The 21085-nt window shown below is 38.6% G+C and overlaps 1 protein-coding gene across 2 annotated transcripts in view; it reads right to left on the bottom strand.

The window, feature by feature from the left end:
- The window catches only part of WDR26 (WD repeat domain 26), a 31683-nt gene that overhangs the window by 5414 nt on the left and 5184 nt on the right, over nucleotides 1–21085 (bottom strand). For both annotated transcript variants that reach the window (XR_004239087.1, XM_032103398.1), the window contains exons 4-13: nucleotides 17039–17175; nucleotides 16352–16449; nucleotides 15403–15559; nucleotides 10768–10906; nucleotides 7136–7276; nucleotides 5711–5830; nucleotides 4811–4956; nucleotides 4215–4293; nucleotides 3502–3631; nucleotides 678–863 (exon numbers count right to left, since the gene is read on the bottom strand). Coding sequence is in view for 1 of the 2 variants with exons in the window: in XM_032103398.1 (XP_031959289.1) it covers nucleotides 678–863; nucleotides 3502–3631; nucleotides 4215–4293; nucleotides 4811–4956; nucleotides 5711–5830; nucleotides 7136–7276; nucleotides 10768–10906; nucleotides 15403–15559; nucleotides 16352–16449; nucleotides 17039–17175 (1333 nt within the window). In the remaining variant the exon portion in view is untranslated. The remainder of the gene's footprint in view (nucleotides 1–677; nucleotides 864–3501; nucleotides 3632–4214; nucleotides 4294–4810; nucleotides 4957–5710; nucleotides 5831–7135; nucleotides 7277–10767; nucleotides 10907–15402; nucleotides 15560–16351; nucleotides 16450–17038; nucleotides 17176–21085) is intronic.

Genomic DNA, 21085 nt, shown 5'->3' with positions numbered 1-21085 from the left:
ATCTACCAGCACTTAATGGATTTCTCTTTGATAACTTTGCCCAGGTTCCCCTTGAAGTCACATCCATAAGGTCCTGTGGCAACAGGATATGCTATAGACCATTTTAATGTCTCCTGTAAATTCTTACTGCAAGGTTGAATACGTAATGACAGAAGCATATAAACTGTACAACAACTCCCCAGCAGTCATCTCCTTAACAATCCTGGGGGAAGCAAGAAGGGCTGGGAACACCTGTGTGCATTTGGGCAGCCAAAACCTGAGCATTGTCTTTCCCTCCCCATGACACGTATGGTTACTGACAGTTAGTAAAGATTCAGTTTTTATAGATTTTCCTGGGGAAAACTCTCTCTAGACTTTGGAGATTCCTTTTGTAAGCATTACAATACCATTACTTAATTTACAGTGTGGTTAGAATGCACTGTTTAAATTTTAATAACATCATACGTTACTAAACCTCAAGCATTGAAGGCAAGATTTTTAAGGAGTCTGCATAAATAAGTTAATACAATCCTAAGTGACACCACAGTTTTCTACAGGGCCATGTCAGAGTAATGTTGGAAATATCAGTTTTCTTTTTTATTCCACAAAGTGAGTAACTCAGATAAAATTCAACAGTCAGACACTTGAGAAAACAAAACAAAGCAGTGACTCATTTTTTAGTAAGACACATTTTTTACCTTCAATATCCTGGCTGTCTACAAAAGGCGCTGGTCCCCATATCCTAACGGTGCCGTCGTCGGAGGCGCTGGCCATCATGGCCGGGATCTGCGGGTTCCAGCTCACGCAGTTCACCGTGCGCGTGTGCCCCGTCAGCTCCGCGATGGGCAGCTCGCTGCGCTTGTGCCAGATGTACACTTTGTGATCTGAACAAAAACCAGTGAAAAGCAGCATGAGCAGCACTGCTCTGCACACACCCATCTGTGGGGCCAACAGCACTTCCACAGCAGCTCTCATTAAAACCCGTGTCAAAAACCTGAGTCTCGAGGGTGCAACAGCACTAACAAAGCTTTCCTTTTACAAGTGATCAGAAGAACATTGGCAAAGCTCTTCCATTAAGAGACACATTCTTTTTTGACACCTGCAAGTCTACCACACTTGGTGTTTGAAGAAAAGCATTTGACTGCAATGCAAATAAGACAATACATGGCTAAAGAGAGAAACCAAGCTACTCTTTAGTTACAGGTATGGAGTTGTAATCTTATTCAAAAGGAAGACTTCAGACTTTTTCCCCCCTCAAATAATTGTATTTGCAGGTTACCAAATGCATTATAAAGTTGTGAGTATTAAGAATAATTATAACCACCTCCTTTTGATGAGTACCAGATAAGATCACAGCTCTATACTTTATAAAAAACATCTTAATACTAAAAAGCTGTAACACTCCAGTGAAAGTGCAAACAGAGCAAATGAGGGAGGGCAAAGCTTAAGGGCTCAAATTGTGAGCTATTACAGTCTTTTAAAACTAATTATTGTGTGATATTTAAAGATATCTATTTGTACATATTAAAGTAGATGCAAATAAACCCTCTAGATCCTATTTTGTGATGGGAAGCTTTTAATTACTTCTAGCAACATGCTAGGAATAGAATAGTGAACTCGTTAGACACTCTACTGCAATGTTTAGAGAAGAGTCATTCTTTACAACCAACCATATTCAAGAATAAATTGGGGAGTGGTGTGTGGTGGCGTCCCAGCTGTAGACCAGCAGCCTGCAACAAATCTGTGGGTTTACCTCTCCAGGAATGTCTGGAATATTCCAAACAGAGCAACAGAAACTGGACAAGTATGTATTGCTAGTATTACAAAAAAGCCTAGTATTAGGGTCTAGCACATCAAATGAAAGTATTTTGATATATTTGAAATCGATGTCTATATTTGACATAGACATCACTCTGAAGGCCTTCCTCTATTCCTCCTCCCAGCCCCTTATAAAACAAACTTGCTCTCTGACCTCCCTGCTAGAAAACCCCCATGGAACCATGTGGTAACTCCCTTGTCTTGAGCTGAACCAGCCCACGTGAGGGTACCGCCTTCACATGTGGCTGTGTTGATGAAAATGTTCAGGCTGTGCTTATATTCCACTTAGGATTTCAAGGGGACTACACATCCATGCCATTCACCAAACAACACAATTCACACACTGGACACACAAGCCTCTGCTCTGTCAGAGAACCAAAGCCTAAACACAAAGCAGTACTTTGGTTTGGAATAAACAAGATAGCTACAAGGCAGCAGTCGATTCCCCTTTGAGACAGACCTCCATTTTCTTCCTATGGATGCCACTGTCACGAAAACCCCTACCTAGCTGACAACATGTTTTAAGAGGTTATGACAATGTGTATCAATTACTTTCTAAAACAGGCTATGACAATGTCACCTGTTATTTTTGTTTGCTTGTTTTAGGAAACAGTCTTTCTCAGTAGCCACATTTGCAAAGAGGCACCAGCTTCAGACAGTTCAAATCTAAGGAACCATCAGTTTTAACTACAGTGGTTTTTAAACAATGAAGACAATAAAGTCAACAAACTGGGGAGGAAAAAGGACTGGTACACTACAGTATCTACACCTACACATAGTTATGGCTAAACAAATCCTGAACTTTCAGGCACTCAGGACTCAAACCAAGAATCTTGTCCAACCATGAAAAGAGGTTCACACTGAATTGGAGGACTGGAGGTGCTGTCCTTCATTTATATTCCACTGGATATAGTCAGAGGGTGAAACTTGGTTTTATTTTAGACATATTTTGTATTTTCCAAAAACAGGATAGTAGGAAATGCCTTGGCCAACTTTGTTTCCTAAGAACTGTGAGTTACACAGTACTCACAGTAATCTGTTTACATATTACAAGTGCAATTCTTAGCCCTGCATAAGCTTGAATTTTAAGTGACCTCCATGGCAGGTGATGGCACTACACCAGTGACAGAACTGAACCAATTTAACACATAAGCTTTTAACAAATTTCTACTCTTGCCACAGACAGCTGAATAAAAACATACCACAAAGCCTTTAATCACCAAGAAACCCTACCAGAGTACGTCAACAACTGCTTAATTTGAGACTCCTGTCTGTAATTAAAATGATTCTACTGAAATTAAAATAACCTCACCACACCTGTATCTTCAACAGGCAAATGAAGCTGTTATTCCCCAGAAGTCCTTTTTATTCAAACCAGAAGTCTAAATATCATACCACAAAAAGAAAAATCCTCAAGAACACCCCACCCACTTCTAATTAAAACTGTGCAGATGCTTTTGCTTTAGAGGAGGAACACAAAAGAGTCATTAATGCGTTCTACCTCTGCCATCCTCTCAGAAGATGCTTTCTGCCAGCCCACAATTACTTCTTGAAGTATGCCACAATCTCAGCACGCCTCAAATTTATTTCATGAACCAGTTGGCTTCTTTTTATCATGTTGTTGTTAGCAACTGTCATCTATAAAATGAATGTATAGGAAGGACACCGTGTTCCAATTTTCTGCACAAAGGAGAATGGTGTTACCTTCACTGCCACTCGCAATGAAATCTTCATTATGACCTCCAAAACACGAGTGAATTGTGTAAAATCCTTGTGTAACACCTTGATACTTTCTCACTAAAACTCTGTCTTGTAAGTCCCATAAGTGAACTCCCTGGAAATAAGAAATATAAAGAATGTTATTTTATCATCGAACGTTATTAACAGCATTCTTCTGAACAATGAAAAAAAATACACATGAAAGTACAGTAACTTCAGAGCCAACCTCAGTACCGTGAGGAGGTGAAAAGACTAAAGATGTATCAAATTACTAAACTAAACTTTCAGCCTTTGGTCCCTTCCTCTCTGAAAACTCTTATTCTTACCCAAGGTTTCAAAAGCAGAAATAGATAAATAAAATCTAATTCTCATGCCCCCAGGCATGTTAACCTGCCACAGTTCTTGCTGTACCTGGCTCCCCAATGCAACAGCCAGATAATAACATTTAATAGTAGATATTTCACAATATAAAACTCTTCACTATAAATCAGTCAAAAAAGAAAAAAAATCAGGTCTCAAGAATAAGATTGCCTTCTTGTCAGAGAATTCCATGCTGTATTTCGGAATATTAAGGCCTTCATATCACACAATATACAACTAGTTAATATCTAACATTCCAACTCTCATCTAAATATTTAGAAACAGGTAGCAGCTGCAAGCAGATTTATTTCCATTTCCTTCCAACATCCCCAACTCACCTGAGTTGCTACATTTAACAAAGCTAAACGGCCATTTTTTGAAATAGTAAACGACATAATAGGGTGATCCTCTTGTACTCTGAAATGATAAGACACAAGTGTCAAGATAACCAGATAATAATGCAACACCAAAACAAAAGGCATGTGCTGTCTCTGCAGTACGATCAGGGAAAAACAGTTCTGAATTTGAAATTAGGTATGACTCTATACATCAATACAAGCCAGGTCTGCAATAGTTCCTTATACTTATGCCAAATACCAAGACTAAAAGGGACTTCAGACCTCAACTTGAACTCCTAAATTCAAGGCAGAATCTACTAAAAGAACACAGGAATTGGGAGGACCCCATCACAAGCACTTGTGATGATAGAAATGCCAAAACATCCACCAGAAACCTACTCCAGTTCTTAGGAAGTTATTTCTAATACTTGATCTAATGCTGCTTGCTGAAACTTGCTCACTAATTCTTGACCCATGTTATTCTTCTTTTAATATTGAGAGCACTAAGTGATTTCCCATCCTGTCCCCCAAATCCTCCTCAATTTTCTTCCAACACTAAGAAGCAGGAATTCAGAACCAAAAAAAGAGGTAGTTACATGTTCCTGTCTGTGAGATCCTCAAAGTTATAACCCCGAATTCGCTGGTGCGTGTCTGAGGCTAGAACAGTTTTCCCATCACTCAAGCACCAAAGGCATTGTACTCTCACCCCTTCCCAGGAGTCAAGGAGATTACCATCTAAATCCTGAGCAGAAGGAAAAAAAAACAACAAACATTGAACCATTAGTCTCAAGTTTCTGAGGAGCTGTGACACAAATAGAAATATTCTTCACTTCCTATTCAGACCATTGCTACAGAAAGCTATCTTACCCTCTACAGGAGAGGGCTTAATGAATTAGGAGTTGGTTGTCTTAACTGAGGGCTTTTGTAGGAATCTGCCCTGGAGAGGAGAGAAACCCTTCTGTCACTTACTTTCTTGTGTGTGACACGTGCCATCTGCACCCCATCACTGATATGACCTTCACAGTGAGGCTTGCATACTACATTATTATTCCAGGAACCAGTTGAAAAAATAATCAAGAATATGGTGAGACTGTGGACCACCACCCCAAACCAATGCCAGTCAAGTAATGAGGGTTTCAAATTCCTGTTTTCACTAAGCAAAGGCAGCATGCAAAAACTAATAAAGATGTAGTCAAAACTCTGTGGAATAAAACCACTTGTGGACAAATGTACTGCTTTTTATTAGCGTATTTTCTGGAGCAGCCAAGAAAAAAATTCCAGACCACAAATCCTCCTTGAGGCAGACCAAAGATGCTCAAACCCTTCAAACTGCAACATACAGAAGTGCTGCTGAAATATTTGCATTAATGTATTGCTTCTTTGAATCACAAAGGATAAGAAGCTTTAGTGTACACACACACAAAACACCTGAAAAAGCATCGACCAAACTTTTATTTCTTGCTTTGCTTACAATAAGGCAGATGCAGAGAACTTACACACTGATAGAACTGTCCACGCTGCCCTCCTGTTACAAAACGCTTCCCATCAGGATTCCAGGCAACACTTGTTAAACTGTCTTCATGAGACTGGCTCATCTTTGTCCTCAGCTCCCCAGTCTGGAAAATAAACAAAGGCAGCAAGGCCTTATACCAGAACCCTTTCCCAAAAATGCACTGGTAATTTTATCTGATGTGAATAGTGTTTGGAAGTGTATATATTTCAACACGTTTATTAAAAAGCAACATATTTAAGAATAATGCAATAAAAAGGCAGAACTACTTTAGCATTTCCAGTGAACCTGGACTTGATTTGGGATAATTTCTTTTGTCTCTCAAATCAAGAGAGATGGAATAGCTGCTGTGTCAGACAACTGAAAGATTTTGAGTAAAGAGTGAAATGAAAAGAAGTTATATGAACACGCCAAGAAAGTGACAAGCACTATCAATGAAAAAAACCCAAAACACTGAAATAAAGGAGGCAGGAAAAGACTAGAAGAAGTGACAAAATACATTTTAGTAAGAAGTTAGGAATATCAGTCATTAGAATGTTTTCCTCCTTGAACTGAAGTTCTCCATGCCAAAATTTAGCTTTCATCCCAGCATATAAAGCCACCGTTTCACAAGACAGAACACCAGTGAGTGGCATTGTCAGCAGTGCTCTTCACTGAGCCAATTTAGTTAATTAAACAGAAGAAAAGTGTTCCAAGGGTGAAGAAAGGCAATGTTTTTGTTTTAGGAAACTAAATTAGTTCAGAGTCCAAGGCAGCACAAGGAAGTCTATACAGCTCTCAACCGAGGCAAGGGAAGCTTTTGTATCAACTCAAGTGGCCATAAAATTCAACAGCAGAAAGTGATTTTCAAGTTCATGAAGGAAATGGCAAAATGCCCTAGTGCCTGACAGAAAGATTAAGTTCTGAAATCATAAATTTAAGCCTCTGCGGATCCTTCACTAACATGACTGGGAGGGTTACATGAAGTAAAATAGTTTTCATCTTTTACTTTTGCTATTTGTTAAAATCATCAATGAGCAACTGCTTCCCTTTGATAATTCTGTCCTCTGCTTCTCTTGATTCATTTGCTGTCCCCTTCTCTTCAAGAGCTCTCTGAGGTCCTGTGCATTTATGCCATCCCTTCTCAGAAATGATCAGTAAACACATACATCTGAATTGCTGCACAATCCCAGACACTTAGACTTGAACTCCAATTTCAGTTCTGTCCAAAGTGCAAAGAGAATTTAAAGGCTGCCATAATTATTTTTTCAAGCTGAGAGGAGGGCAGCGAGATCAGCATCTCTTCTTTACACTCCCACCTTGGCACAAGTTCGCAGCAATTACTTCTTTCACACCGGAAGTATTCAGATATTGAAACAAAAGCAGCAGGCTGACCACAAAGTTTTATTTTTCACTCTTAGCCACCACTTACTTGTACATTCCAGAGCCAAAGCTCAGAACAATCATCTGGGCCACAGGCAACAAGGTAGTTGTCATCTGGACTCCAGGCAATGTAGGAGACCCCATATGCGTGACCTTCTAACGTCTTAAGCAGTTTTAGCTGGTGAGTGTCCTGCAACAAGAGAGGTGCTCTTGAGACAATGCAAATGAACTCCCACCACATTTCCACAGTGTCCATCCACAGCATGACAGGTTTGCCAGTTTACAGAGCCAGAAAATAAAAGCTCCTAAGTTTCAACCTTCAAAACAAGAAGACTCATAGGTATTTTTGTTCTAATCTTCCATGATTCTGAACATAAAACTCATGAAATACCACTGTGTACAAAGTTTTGCATTACATTACACTTGCTTTAGTACAGAAGACTTCTGCGGTGTCAAGTCTTTCTACATCTACTGGAATACGAAAATACTATTATTATCTGTATTTTACAGATTTAAGTTACTTCCTTAAAAGTAAAGACGTGTTGGAAGCCTGTTATGGTTAAACAGAGAACCAAAACCTTCACAGATGCTGACAAGGAAAAACCTTGAAGTGCCAATATTTTTATAAACTTGTGTATCTTGTGTGTGCTGCTCAAGGAAGGAGATTACAGAAAGATATTTTAAAAAACTTCCTTGAGAGGTGTTCTTATTTCAGAAGTATTGCCTACAGCAAGCTGTTTTCTGCCAGATTTAGTGAATGAAGCACACTTGGCACATGCAGCATCTTGTATCATCTCTATATTACAACTGTTTTACTGCTGCCTCATCAGAGGAACTTGACTTTCAAGCAGCTTACAAAAATAAATGGTACAGCTAGATACTGTGAAACAACCACACACTGGCTTCCTAAATACAGAAACATGCTTCAGTACAGCATTAGCACTGACTCTTGGTAACAGCATACATATACACAAGTAGATCAGAGCTTGTCAAAACACTGACAATAATTATTTTGAAGCCTCTTGGAAAGGGCAATCAAGTTGTGCTCCCTCCACCCACCCTCAGTTTTTTCCATGCATAGCAGATGCTTATTTCTCCAACTTCTTTTCAAAAAGAGTGACTAACTGGAAAATATAGCTTGATTTCTCTAATTGTCCCTTCTCTCTTTCTTCTTTTTTTTTTTCCCCCAGTATTAAACAACAGAGCACTTCTTGATTCTAAAGAGAAAGACCAGAGGAAGAGTGACATGACGGATTGTTTCCTGGGATCAGCTGTGAGAGCTTTGGTGACTCTTGGCCAGCCTGCAGCCCTGGGGGTTCTGCTGGCTAGAAAAAGTAAATTCCTCAAAAGAAAGTGAGCTAAGAATAATCTTCAGAGTGCAGAGAAAGAAGGGCAAACCAACGGATCTCCTCAAGACCCCTTTTCCATTCTAATCATTATTCCTGGACTGCATTAGACACTGCTGTGTCTGTAGCTAAAGTCATTTTCAAGAAAACTGAGTCATGTCTGACATCATCTCACATCCTGGAGCTTGTCTGGAACAGATACATTTCTTTTTACAACAGGATTAAAGCAGCCTGTCACTTCAGCATATTTGAAACTCATGAGAAACAAGATACATAAGATATTCCTCTTCTAATGATAGAACTCTGTGGCTGTTACTATCTTCCATACTGCTCTAATACTTCCCTCCAAATACCATAAAGCTGCTATACCATGCTCTAAAACAGCAGTCAGTGGTATTTCAGGCAAACATCCCCAAATGTAGTCAACCTGCCTCCCATCCACCACCGAAAGAAATCTCAGCACTTCTGTGCTTTACATATAGCTTTCCAAATTTTTGTTGTGTATGACAAGCAACTATTCAGGCATCAACTCAAGTCTGCAGTAGCTGAGCTCCTTGGCTGAAATGCCAAAAACCTGTCAATGGTTTTCAGAAAATGCAGAAGGGATTTTTGTAAGGAGCCAGTTAAAGGAGAACTCTTAACAAAGAAGATGCCTGTTAGACAAGGTGATGCACAGAGTGTGCTTATCCTTTGTGCTCCACAGAGCTTCTGCCACACTTCCTGACAGTCAAATAATGCATCCCACACAAACCTAGTCAACTCAAGACACTATTTAATGCTGCTGAGCCTGCATTAGAACTTTGAAATTAGCCCACGAAGATGACAACAGAAGCATAGGTTAAGACAGTCTAGACATGTAGCTGGGTCTTAGAAAAGAAATAAGAAATTCAAGGTATGAAACTAGGAAAACACATTGCAGCAGCATCATTGCAGTTCCAAGAGGAGCTTGGACAGGGAGAAATGAAAGATTCTCACACACGAAGTGTGTGTGTAAAAATCAAACACTGTTCATTTAAAACAGTGCTCTCCCATCACTTGCCCAGACATTGTTGGATTGATGTTTCCACGTAGTTTATGCAAACAGATTAGAATAATTCTGTATACCTAAAGCCTTGAAAATCAAATTAAATTTACGGGTCAAATGACATTGTCAACTCTACATGAAACGTGAGAAGCATGTTCTGGCAAATACAAAAATCAATCACTTGATGTGGCCTAATGCTATTTAAGTATCCACCTGCTTTAAAGGGTTGCAATTTTTTTTAAAGCATCCAAAAAAAGAGACAAACCAATAAAACTCTACCAAACTGCTTTCCCACTTTTTTTGAGAGATTTTTATTCTTTAGCAACCCTTGGTCAAAAGGGTTAACCTGAACACTCACAAAAGATTTATCTGGTTTTACTAAGTAGGTATTAGCTAACAATTCACTTTAAGATGTGCTAATCAAGATGTGTGGTATTAAAACCCATCAATATAAAAGGAAGATGTGCATCTACAGTCAAGTGACAAATTAACAGCAAAAAACATTTGATCCTTAATTTACCTAAATTACTCTGTCTGTTAAAAGAAACTCCAACAAAACCAACGAACAACATACAGATGATTTCCAAACTAAATAACAGAAGTCAGCTTTGCTGCTATGCAGCTCTTGGCCCAGACCACACAGGCCCCAGTAACACACAAACCACAGCAGTTCTTATGCCTGAAAAAGCCATGGTTCCTGCTGTTAGTTCTGGGGCTACATAACAACTGTGCACATGGAACAGGGTTTTAAGTCCTCCCATTATTTTAACAGCAAAAGGGACTCAGATTAACGGCTTCCTAACCTGAAGCGAAAGAAACTAAACTCAGCTCTCAAATCCTACCAAACACCAGGATGGAGCTGCAAAAGCCTTTCATTTTCCACCTTACATATCAGCCTGCAGCTGTGTGGTTAAAAAAACCACAAGGATCTTATTTTTGATAGTGTTTCACAAGCATTAGCAACTTCAGATGTGTGTGTGTGTTCAAGCCTATTCACAGTCTTCAACTGTTACGACATGTATGGACATACTTTCATAATCACTTCTACGAGTCGAAACAGGCTTAGATTCATCAATCAACCTCCTTATTTATACACTAATAGATATGTGTAGGAAAGATGTATGAAATATCCTACAGCTACAAGACTTACAAGACTTTTATATCCCAGGGAATGGGATGTAAGTGGGCTACAGTCCATGTCAGCCTGTCATACAAGAATCATACCATCCTAGCAGGAAAAAGCTGAGAGGGAAGGAAAACACAAGTTGTCACACTTGTTTTCATGCATGTTTTCACACTTTGCACACTTACTGGATCAACCTGCCATATAATAACAGTTGTGTCCTTAGATCCTGTTGCTAATTTAGTGCCGTCGTTGGAGAATTTACAGAACCACACTTCATTACAGTGCTCCGTTAGGATCTGCTGGGTATAGCATGGGAACTGTTTCCTGGGAAAACAAAGGGATGCATTTGCAGATTAGTAAGAAAGCAGTAAGATTTTTTAAAATCAAGCTACTAAAAAAAAAAACCTAATCAAACAAAAACCTTATTTAAATGCATGACCAGACAACTTGGAAAACTCCTCTATTAACAGCTGCTTCAAATAAGTACAGAATGAAATGTCTTATCTGGCAATAAGCTCACACCATCAAGCCATCATAATGAACCATAAGAACATAGAACTGTTCTTATTTTATATACTCACATAATTTGTTATGCTTTCATGTAACTTGGAATAAAACTGGCCTCATCAGGAGTGTAGCAGTTTATTACTACCTAATTTTATGACATATCAAAAATACTATAGGTCTCTCTGAACCATAAGTGCAGTGTTTTAACTCCTGAGGTTTTTGTAGGTATCTAACTCACTTAGCTATATTTTCCTAACAAATGATTCTTACATAAAAGCTTTTTCCTGATTGTGACCTTGCAATAAATTAGATGTTTCTTTGCCTTTGTTTTGTCATTTTTCACCTTCTTTGCAGAGTACCACACACAATATCTTAGATATTGCATAACTAGCAAGACACCATTGATCTTTCGCCTTGAACACTTTTCCCTCCCGAAATATACACTATTTTGTAAAATGTCGTGTTTATCAAACAAAATATTACACAATAAACTACTGAAGAAGATTCAAACATTCCTCTAGAGCCGGTATTTAATATTCTAGTTACACAATGAGAAAAAGCTAACACTCAAAATATTAAACTAGGTGAGAACTGGAGACAAGTTTTATTTGATTTAGATCTTGCCTACAAGCTCTCAAATAAGAATTTCAGAGCTAAGATAAAATAAATGTAGGCTTTTACAGCAGATGTCTCTTTTTGAAGTAATACTGCAAGAAGTACAAGTTCATTGTTCAGATGCACTAGAAGATAGCCTCTAACCACAGACATTTTTTCTTTAACTGCAGAGATCCTGAAGTGGTTTAGTCTTAGGCTGAATTTTTACAGCACCCAGTGCAACAGGGCAACACAACTCTGATGGGACAGTGGTACAAAGGGAATTACAGGGCCCTTGGATGTACAGTTGTATGTATCCCTGGAGATAAACTGGCTTTAAAAAAACCAACCAAAAAAACAACAAAAACACAACACACCCCACAGACCAAAGGAAAGGAAATAAAAACAAAAAAAATTAAACAACCCCCCCATTAATTTAAGCAAGAAACTTACTTCCTTCACATTCATGTTTACAAATACAGTTTGGTGACAGCCAGACACCTAAAAAACTACTTCTTGCCTGAAGCTAGAAAAAAGTTCTGCTTCATACAGTGTCTGGACCTTTTCAGTCTATTTTCTTTTACTAGAAGAGCTTCCTAGACTGTGCTTAAAGACTATCAAGCAGCACTGAACAACCATAGAGTCTCATTTCCTGTCCTGTTTTAGAGGATAAAATGTACATATATATACATATCTGTAATTCGCTTCCTTGGGTATGTCTATACTTACTTGTTTATAGAGAAACACAAGTGTGTTCTGCTCCTGCTTTCAGCTGACCAAGAACTGCCTGGTTGCCCCTGGAAGAACACTGAACCCAAGGTAAAAAGCCCCACCCATGAAAGACAACCTTGTTTTCCTTGAAGTCTAAAGGGAAGCAGGCAAGCCCTTACACAGACATGTGCGCCTACAGGAGCAGGGTTTCATTATTATTTAGCCATATTGTTAAGAGTTAACATTTTTACTCAGAGCAGCAACTCGCCCTAGCAGGTGAGGCTGCATCCATAACTCACACAAAGTACAAGGAGCACACTGTATCCCAGGAAAGTCTTTTCAGCATATTTCATCTCAAAATAATACTCTATGGAACAACAGCTCTTCCATATTAAAGCTTAAGAAAAGCAGCCAAGGTTCTGCAGACATGAAAGGCAAGCAGGATAATGCTGGAGCACACAGTTTTCATAGTAAGATGCCTTTAGGTTCCTAGAAGGGGTGACACACAGTTGATAGAGCTGCTGCAGACACATCCCAATACTGAATTATGCTATTCATAACCCAGTCTGATCAGGGTGCTCCCACAAAACTAACTTAACTGTGAAACACAGAACCCAACAAGTTTGACTTCACAGAGAGCAAAGCTACATTAAACAACCTGGCTGTGGAAGGAAATAGAAGCAGTCTTGAAACAAGAAACCAGAACCAGTTGTCTTAACAGCTTCTGGTTTTGGTAATTAGACATTACTGAAGCTCAAAGGTTTTTATCTTTTTTGAAGCATTTCATTAGAAATTATTCTGTTCAGCACTAAACACCTGAATTATGCCATTCACATACTGAAATAAAGCATCCAATAAAGCTTCCTGTTGTTGTATTTAGACAAGTTCAAAATTATAGAGTAAAACACTAAATAGCTACCTTTTTATTCCCTGTACATACAATGAAAGATTTATTCCTCAACAAAACACAAAAAAAAAACCACCAAAAAGCCCCAATACACCCAGCTAGGCCAAAGGCTCTCAAAACCAAAAATCATCATCCCCAAGAGCATCAATTCAATTCAAGCATGCTTAACCAAAATATTGCCTCAAGTCCAAAACAGATTGGTTCCAGCTAAAAAAGGGAAACTTATCAATGTTCCATCATTTAAGTAGTACAGGACTTGAACTGTCTAAGCTATTAGACTACTGTTACTTCTGTCACCTTGATCAAAATTTGGCTTCCACTGTCTAACTCACCTCAGTATGCGCAAGCATGGCAGCCCGTACAGCACACCACAAACTGAACCCAGACCCCTGCTACAGACAGGTACAATAGGACAAGGACAGAATGGAAGCCTTTCTTTTCAAGTGAATTTTTGGGTACTTTTTTGTGGGGGCAGCCGTTGCTGTTGGGGTTTTTTAGCACTGAGTATCTATGTATGTATATACACACGGAATATGCAAGTTTAGGAAGTACTACTTTAGTGAAAAAAAGGAACCAACAAACCAAAACCATAAACTGTGGCCAAACTTTTATGTCAAATAGATTCAGATAGGGGAAATTCAAACCCAGGTTTGTTGCATGTAGTACCTTTTATATCTGGCTCTATGTAGCCTGACTTCAGTAAATCATGCTCTTCACAGTGATCTTGAATGCTCCTTGGGGTTTGATTAGTAATATCAAACTTGTTGCACAACATCCAACACTACTCGTGGACTTGTTTAAAGGTTAAATCTCTTTTAGTCTGATTTTAAGACTCTCTTCTGAAGGACGGAAGCCACAATATCAGTATAGGATCATTTCCAACAGCTCTTAAAGTGGGCAACAGTCAAATGTCTGCATACACATGCAGCTGCTGAAACAATGCAGTGCAGCAAAATTGTAAGCTAAAAGGTTACTTGAATACATGAAGTGCCAAAGATAGTAATTTTAAAACTTTAAGATGGCTACAGTGAAGTACTGTGGAAGTCTGCATCTTTAAAAACTGATTCCAAGTAACTCAAGAATACAAGTCAAAACAGCTGAGTTCAGAAAATTTCTATAATCAAGTTTATCAGTTCTTAATTAACTTCCTCCAGTGAGCTAACCTTAACATAAAAACAATTCCCATGTAAGCCCAAGTGTTAGCCTGTTACATGGACAAATATATACAATGTCCCATACAGCCCTTATGTTCTAGCCCTCATTCCCTTAATCCAGCATGCAGAGCACAGCAGTTTTCCATAGAAGTTACACTGGGTTTTTAGGTCCTTAGCCAAGTTTTGCTGAATGAGGAAAAAGTGCTCAAGTCAGCCATTTGCTAAAAACATCTTCCTGTTTCATGTCTATTAGAGTATTGCATTTTGAAGGGTCAGAAGCAGCATCGATGTCGTTACCAAAAGAAGTTACCCAGACAGTCTAAAGAGCCAATACAAAGGTATAAGAGACACTCAATTCTTACTACCTTACAAATCTGAGAAAATAGTTCTTTATATTATTCATATTATATATTATGTAAATCAGAAACATCCATTGCACATTTCTCCTCTGTTTTAACCTTTGTGTCTAAAAGCACCTGTGTCCACTATTAAAAGTTACAACTGAAAGCTGAGGTCATAGAAGCATGGTTCAGTAGGCTTTCTGCATTCCAGTAACCTTGAAGACAGAGTCTGGATAAGCAACACACTACTGATTCTCCAGTGAAAAAACACAGCAAGACTGTGTTGATGAATGGAGACTGGCTGTCCAAAATGACAAGAAATAAGTGGCTAAGGATTAGCATAGCAGTATCTTCTTTTCATACCAATCTGATTAAAATTTTAAAGCTTCAGTCTGATCCCATTACCCCACACCCAGCTACCAAAATCTCGACACACCTTCTTTACTCCCCACCTCCACTGCTCATTTAGCACAAACTGCTTTTTCCCAGTAAAATCCTGTTAAACCAACTCAGAATAGTTTTCACGCTTCTCCTAACAATCAGATTATTTTAAAACCCCAAGAAAAGATCCTGTTGCCCATCTCAGAAGCCAGGAAGGTATCTTACCTACTACAAACGTGATCTATTAGCAGCGAGACAGAATCTAGATTGCTGTCTAGTTTTGTGTTGTGATATAGGCACCGGTCCCGTTGGAGTTCCACAGCCTGGCGCAGCAGGTTCTGTAAACGCCTCGGAGGAAGCATCACTGATGGGGGTAGGTAGGCTTCAGAGGAGTTAGTAAGAAAAAACAAACAAATGAAGAAAAAAAAGACTTATCAAAAGCAAGTTACAAGTGAGAGCATACCTTGATTTGAGTGGTTTTGGAAGAGACCTTAGTAAATAATAGCACACAGCTTGTCAAATTTACAGCTATACACCTGGAATTATAAAAGCATGAACTTCTGGAAAGCAGAGCTGTATGCAAGGTATTTGTTGTTATAGAGCATGTTGTCCTGGCCAACAAGCACCACTTACACAAGCTAACTCAAAACTCAGTATTTAACAAAATCTATAATGTTGTAAAACAACAGTACCAGCTGTGTTCATTTAAGGAATTGTCTATTAGCACTATGAAAAGAAAGAATACCATGGGTTTTGCAACTCTGGTACATAGTATTACAAGAGCCACAAGAGAGAGGAGAAACCATAGTTCAGAGCAAATTATAACACCACCAGTACCAGTATCACTAGTGGTAATAGGCCACACTTAGTTTCCACCACTTACTGCAGCTGGCATTTATAACACACACCCACCCCTCCCTAAACCACACATTTAATCACCAAGGTATATCACTGCTGCATGCAGCAGAGCTAAGAAATAACAGTTCTTATTACAAACAGTTTATCAGAGACAGCAAAGGGTTAGGTACAGAAGACCAAAGGGTAAAGGCACCCCCATGAATCAAGAAATAAAAAAACCCCACCAACCAGCAAACAGAGTCAATTCCCTGAGATATGTAAGTTACACTGGATTTAACAGAGGTGAGAAGAAATTCTAAGCACTAGAACATCTTACTCTGGAGTTTGTCCAAAAGTTTAGATCTGGAAGCTGTTCCTTTCCCTTCCCACTCTGCTTTTGCACGCAAGTCTTCTGCATGGCTACACATCAGGTACCTGTTTCAAAAGTGCACATACACCAACAGACCAAGTCTTTTTGGAATCATTCTTTTCACTTCTAAGCATGATACAGATCATAACGTTTTTAATGAACTGGGAACAGGTGACTTAAACTTGAGAGCAATAGGGAAGAAGGCAAGGAACTATTTCACACACATACACGTCTTCTGAACAAATGTCTGCAAACTGCCCATAGAAAAAGAAAATAAAACACAAGCAATTTTAGGAAGGTAGAAATGTCTTATTTTCAGCTAAGAACAAACCAGATTACTCACTTAATTCCATTATAAAGTAACTGGCTAATAATTCTCAAGATCAGATGACCATACATATGTACATATGTATTAATTTGGGTTCTAGTAGTATTAACGTAAATCATCACCAGGTTGTTTTCAGGCATCTGAAACAGAACACTGTCTACTGAACAGTATTCTTTATTCAGCATTTTATCACATCTCACTACAGCTTATTAATCACCAGCATAGTAGCTTTAATACAGTTTGAGGGTTCACAACATCAGCTATCAAAAGCTACAAAATTCCTTAAAAACCTTCTCTGCAAGAGCTCTTAAAGTCCAAACACTTACCCACTGAGGACATGAATGCGTTCTGTATTATATTTCAGAGGCGTCAGTTCACAGCGTAGAACCTGAAGTGCCTCCAGGACCTTGCCATCCTCCAGGTATTCCAGGTACTTCTGCTGCAGCAGCAAAAACTTCATCCTCTGACATGACAGAAAGCAGCAGTCAGGGGAAAAAGGTTGACTGAAGTTTCAGAAAACGTTTGAGCCTAAACAGAACAGTAGAAACCATTCTACTATGCCCTTCAGAAATACAGCTCTAAGTAACGTTTCATTACTCAATTTCTTTTGTTGGGTTTTCAACAACATTGCAGCAATCAAGCTATCCATGAACTTCCTCCCTGCCTGATGGGGCTCCAAGTATGTTTCTATCTCATTCCCCAGATCCCCCCTGCGACGGGTCCCATTTTCGCCTGCTCTTTAGTCATCATTCTTCAAACCCGGCATTAGACAGGCTTTCCAGTGCAATATTCTATCAAGGAAAGGGCCCCAAATCAGCTATTCACATATTTAGCACAGAACACAACAGGACAACAAGTTCTCACACTGCTTACATAGGAGTTGACACAGATTGTTTGCATAGCTGCATAACATATAACAGTAACAAACTGACACTGCCTGAGGTTTTGGGGTTTTCTTTGTAGTTCCATGTTAACTTGTTTTCCTTGGGTGTTGTTTTCAGGATTACAAAAAAAATACTGTTTCCTATATTTAGGAGTCACTTCAACACTGAATTAAGTGCTGTTATTTCATAGTGCTCCTTTCACTTGTACAGTTTTTGGTTGTTTTCTTCTTTTAAAAATAAATAGAAAGCCTGCTATTCTAACAACAAATATCTGTGGATTTAAAAAAAAGGGAAATTTGGCATTAAGTTACTATTTTAAAAAAAACCAGAAGTCCTAGAAATTTCTAATTCTAATTTAGTAGAAACACAGTTTGGTTGTTTCTAGGTGAAACCAACTATCTTGTGTTTGTACACATATTTTACTGCTAGCAGTTATCAGACAGAAATAGTGGTTTTGGTCCACAAAACTCACCAGGTTAAAGAGGAAAATGTACATGCTGAGACATACTGGTGAGAAACAGACTGGAGATAAAGTGTAGCAAATTACATTTGCTTTCCTAATGAATACACCACCAGTTCAATCACCAGTTTCCTTTGCTTTCATCAGACCTCAGGCACCTCACTATTTTCATGCTCATATTTGGTCAATGTTTACTTAGTTTCAAACACACTGCCAGCCTCCTTAATAATCGGGAAGTTTAAGATGTTCCTGTCCTATTTAAGCTCACATAAAAGTTTAAGGCTTAGTAGATGTTAAATCCAAAGTTAAAATATAAAGCATTTTCATTTCCAGAGACACTCAGTTCTTCAAAAGAATGAAGTTTCCACATACAGTGCTACTAACTTACCACACAGCTTTGTGAAGCATAAAACATGACACAGTACAGATGATTTACGTTCAAACTTGTCTGTAGTGCTCTGCTGTCCTGTATCTGACAGGCAAACCTGTATTGCACTCCAAATCCAGCTCTTTAGTTTATTTGAATTTGGAATTATTAGACCATTACTGTACACATCTTCCAGGTGAGAACTTTTTTCGACGTTCTGACATGTGAAAAACCAAATGAAAGATATCCCAATTATTTACAAGCCCAGTGGTTGGCTGCATGCAGCAGGCCAGCAGACCTCACGCTGTTTGCTTATATACCAGCAGCAGGAGGGATAAGAGCTTCCTCCCCTAGCTGTGCACATGCTCTCTAGAATACATGGAGATGCCCAGGTAGCAGACACACACTGTACTTCACTGCTCTTAGTCACCTCACACTGATGATCACCACCAGATTAAAAATAGCCTGATATTTCCAGTTCGTAATAAAAACTGAAATTCCTCCCTATTTTCCTTCTCCACTCACAGCATACAATATTTATTAAATTTATATCATATTTCCATTAAATGTGATGGCCTACCTTTTCTCCCTCCTTACTTTTAGGACTTAGCACATAAATTTCATTTTGTTAGAGGAAAAAGTAAAAAGAGGAGAAAACCCCTATAACATAGGGTTTATAACATCAGTCCCAGCAATTTCATGAAAGTATTGCAGGAATACTACCACTCAGAATGCTGTTGCCAAAGTGGTGTAATTTCAGTTCTAGGTTAGAAAGTATGGTTTAAAAAAAAGAGGTCATCGGTGCCATGTGTGACTTAGGCATATCAGGAATATGAAGGCCTCCAGAAAAACAAAGAATTATGTATTTCATGCAGCAATCTACTGTTGCCATAATGGAGAATTAGAATAGAAGATAAGCAGTTTGAAATAGTAACTTATCGAAAGCAAAGGGCAGGGACTAAAGTCTTGATGGGGAAATTAAATTGATTTGCTAAGTTATTTTGATAACTGCTCCAAAACTTGCCCTACAGCATACTCAAACAATGGCATGAACTTCCTCAAGGCAAAAGTCACCCTCCAGTAATATCACATTGCAGGTCATTTTTCAACATTGGGACAACTCACTGTCTCCTAATTCTCATTTTTGCGCAGTCAGTGACTTTGCTAACAAATAGCTTTCTCTCAACTCCTTTATGCCCTCCTAATAGTATTTCTAATTTCTTCCAACACCACCTTCTATGACATCCAAGACCATTTTGGGTACATCATCTCTTTTACAGCCCAAACAACCTCTTCTAGAAGGAAAGAGAACTGTTTATAATATTGACAGCTGTAAAGTAAAAGCAGAAACTCCACTGTTTAAGTAGCTTATTCTTTCTCCATATTCTTTAGCTGCCTTACAAAGAAGTGAAATCAAAATTATCATAATCGAAACCAAAGTAACACAAGTGCCTGTGATTTGTTATCATCTCAGTGTTTGCAAAGGAAATTCAACATCATTACACTCATTACTGTTTAACAATTTAAAATTCAGACACCATCACTGCTTAGCTTATAGCCAAGATTCCTCACCCTGAAGAACCTCTGGAAAAGTCCAATCCAAGTCTCAGCACTGCAGTCTGGCTGGTTTTGTTCAGTTATTACTACCTCATCCTGTCTGTCACCTCTATAGAAAGGATGAGGATAAAGTGCATTACTTTGTTGTTTCTACAAGCTATTATTTAAGTGTAAATTGAACTCAGATTACCCTGGGGCAAAACTAAGAGTTAACAGATTTACAGTGTTTTGTTTCTTTTAGTGTATGCACTATTAGCATTTTTCTTTCTTCAAGCTATAGCCTTCGATTACTAATAAGAATGCTTAGTACTGTACTCCTTCCTTGTCTTCATTGTTAGTAGGAAAGCCCCTTCCAGAATCTTAAATTCTAGGACATGTGGCACGTCCCGTAACTCACCAGCACTACGTAACCAAAGGTGAAAACCTCAGCAAACAGAACTGTGGAAGGAACAGCACAAACATACTACCACAGACAAGAAATTGGGTCATTCTGATCAGTAACTGCAACTAGCAGTAAACCTTCAGAAGTTTTATGAGCAAAATGCAAAATAGCCTAAGTTTAGGTTTAGATTTTGGTGTTATTTTCAACCTGCGTAAATTAACAAGCTCCACAACAGTTTTATTAATGTACTAGGAGTTCAAAGTAAGTAAACATTGCTGAAACAACTGTTCTTTGAATAGGTAACTAAAATACATGGTGAAATTATCAGCAGATGTTTCAAAACAAACTCAACACAGTAGCTGTCTACTTAACAGCCTGCAGAACTAAGACCTCAGTTTTCTTTATCCTGTAGTCTTTTACTTTGATAGTTTGTAGAACACTGATGAAAGCACTTAAAAACAATCTAAAACTTAAATACCCTGATATGTAAAGGGCAAAAAAAAATTTGCTCTACAGAATTCAGCAAGGAATTTAATGAGGCTTCAACCATACCGAGTCCTGCCACACAGCGAGTAATTAACTCCAATAGGGAACTGCCCTTAATGCTGGTAGCAAGAGGGACACCACGTAGGCAGGTGGAGCACTTCACCCAAATTATAATATTTGACTCACTTTTTAGATTGTATTGCCTGCTGCATGCTGTATACTTCCAGAATAAGTAAA

Source organism: Corvus moneduloides, chromosome 3 (genome assembly GCF_009650955.1).
Source record: "Corvus moneduloides isolate bCorMon1 chromosome 3, bCorMon1.pri, whole genome shotgun sequence".
Lineage (NCBI taxonomy): Eukaryota > Metazoa > Chordata > Aves > Passeriformes > Corvidae > Corvus > Corvus moneduloides.
This window is presented reverse-complemented; position numbering and strand designations above follow the sequence as displayed.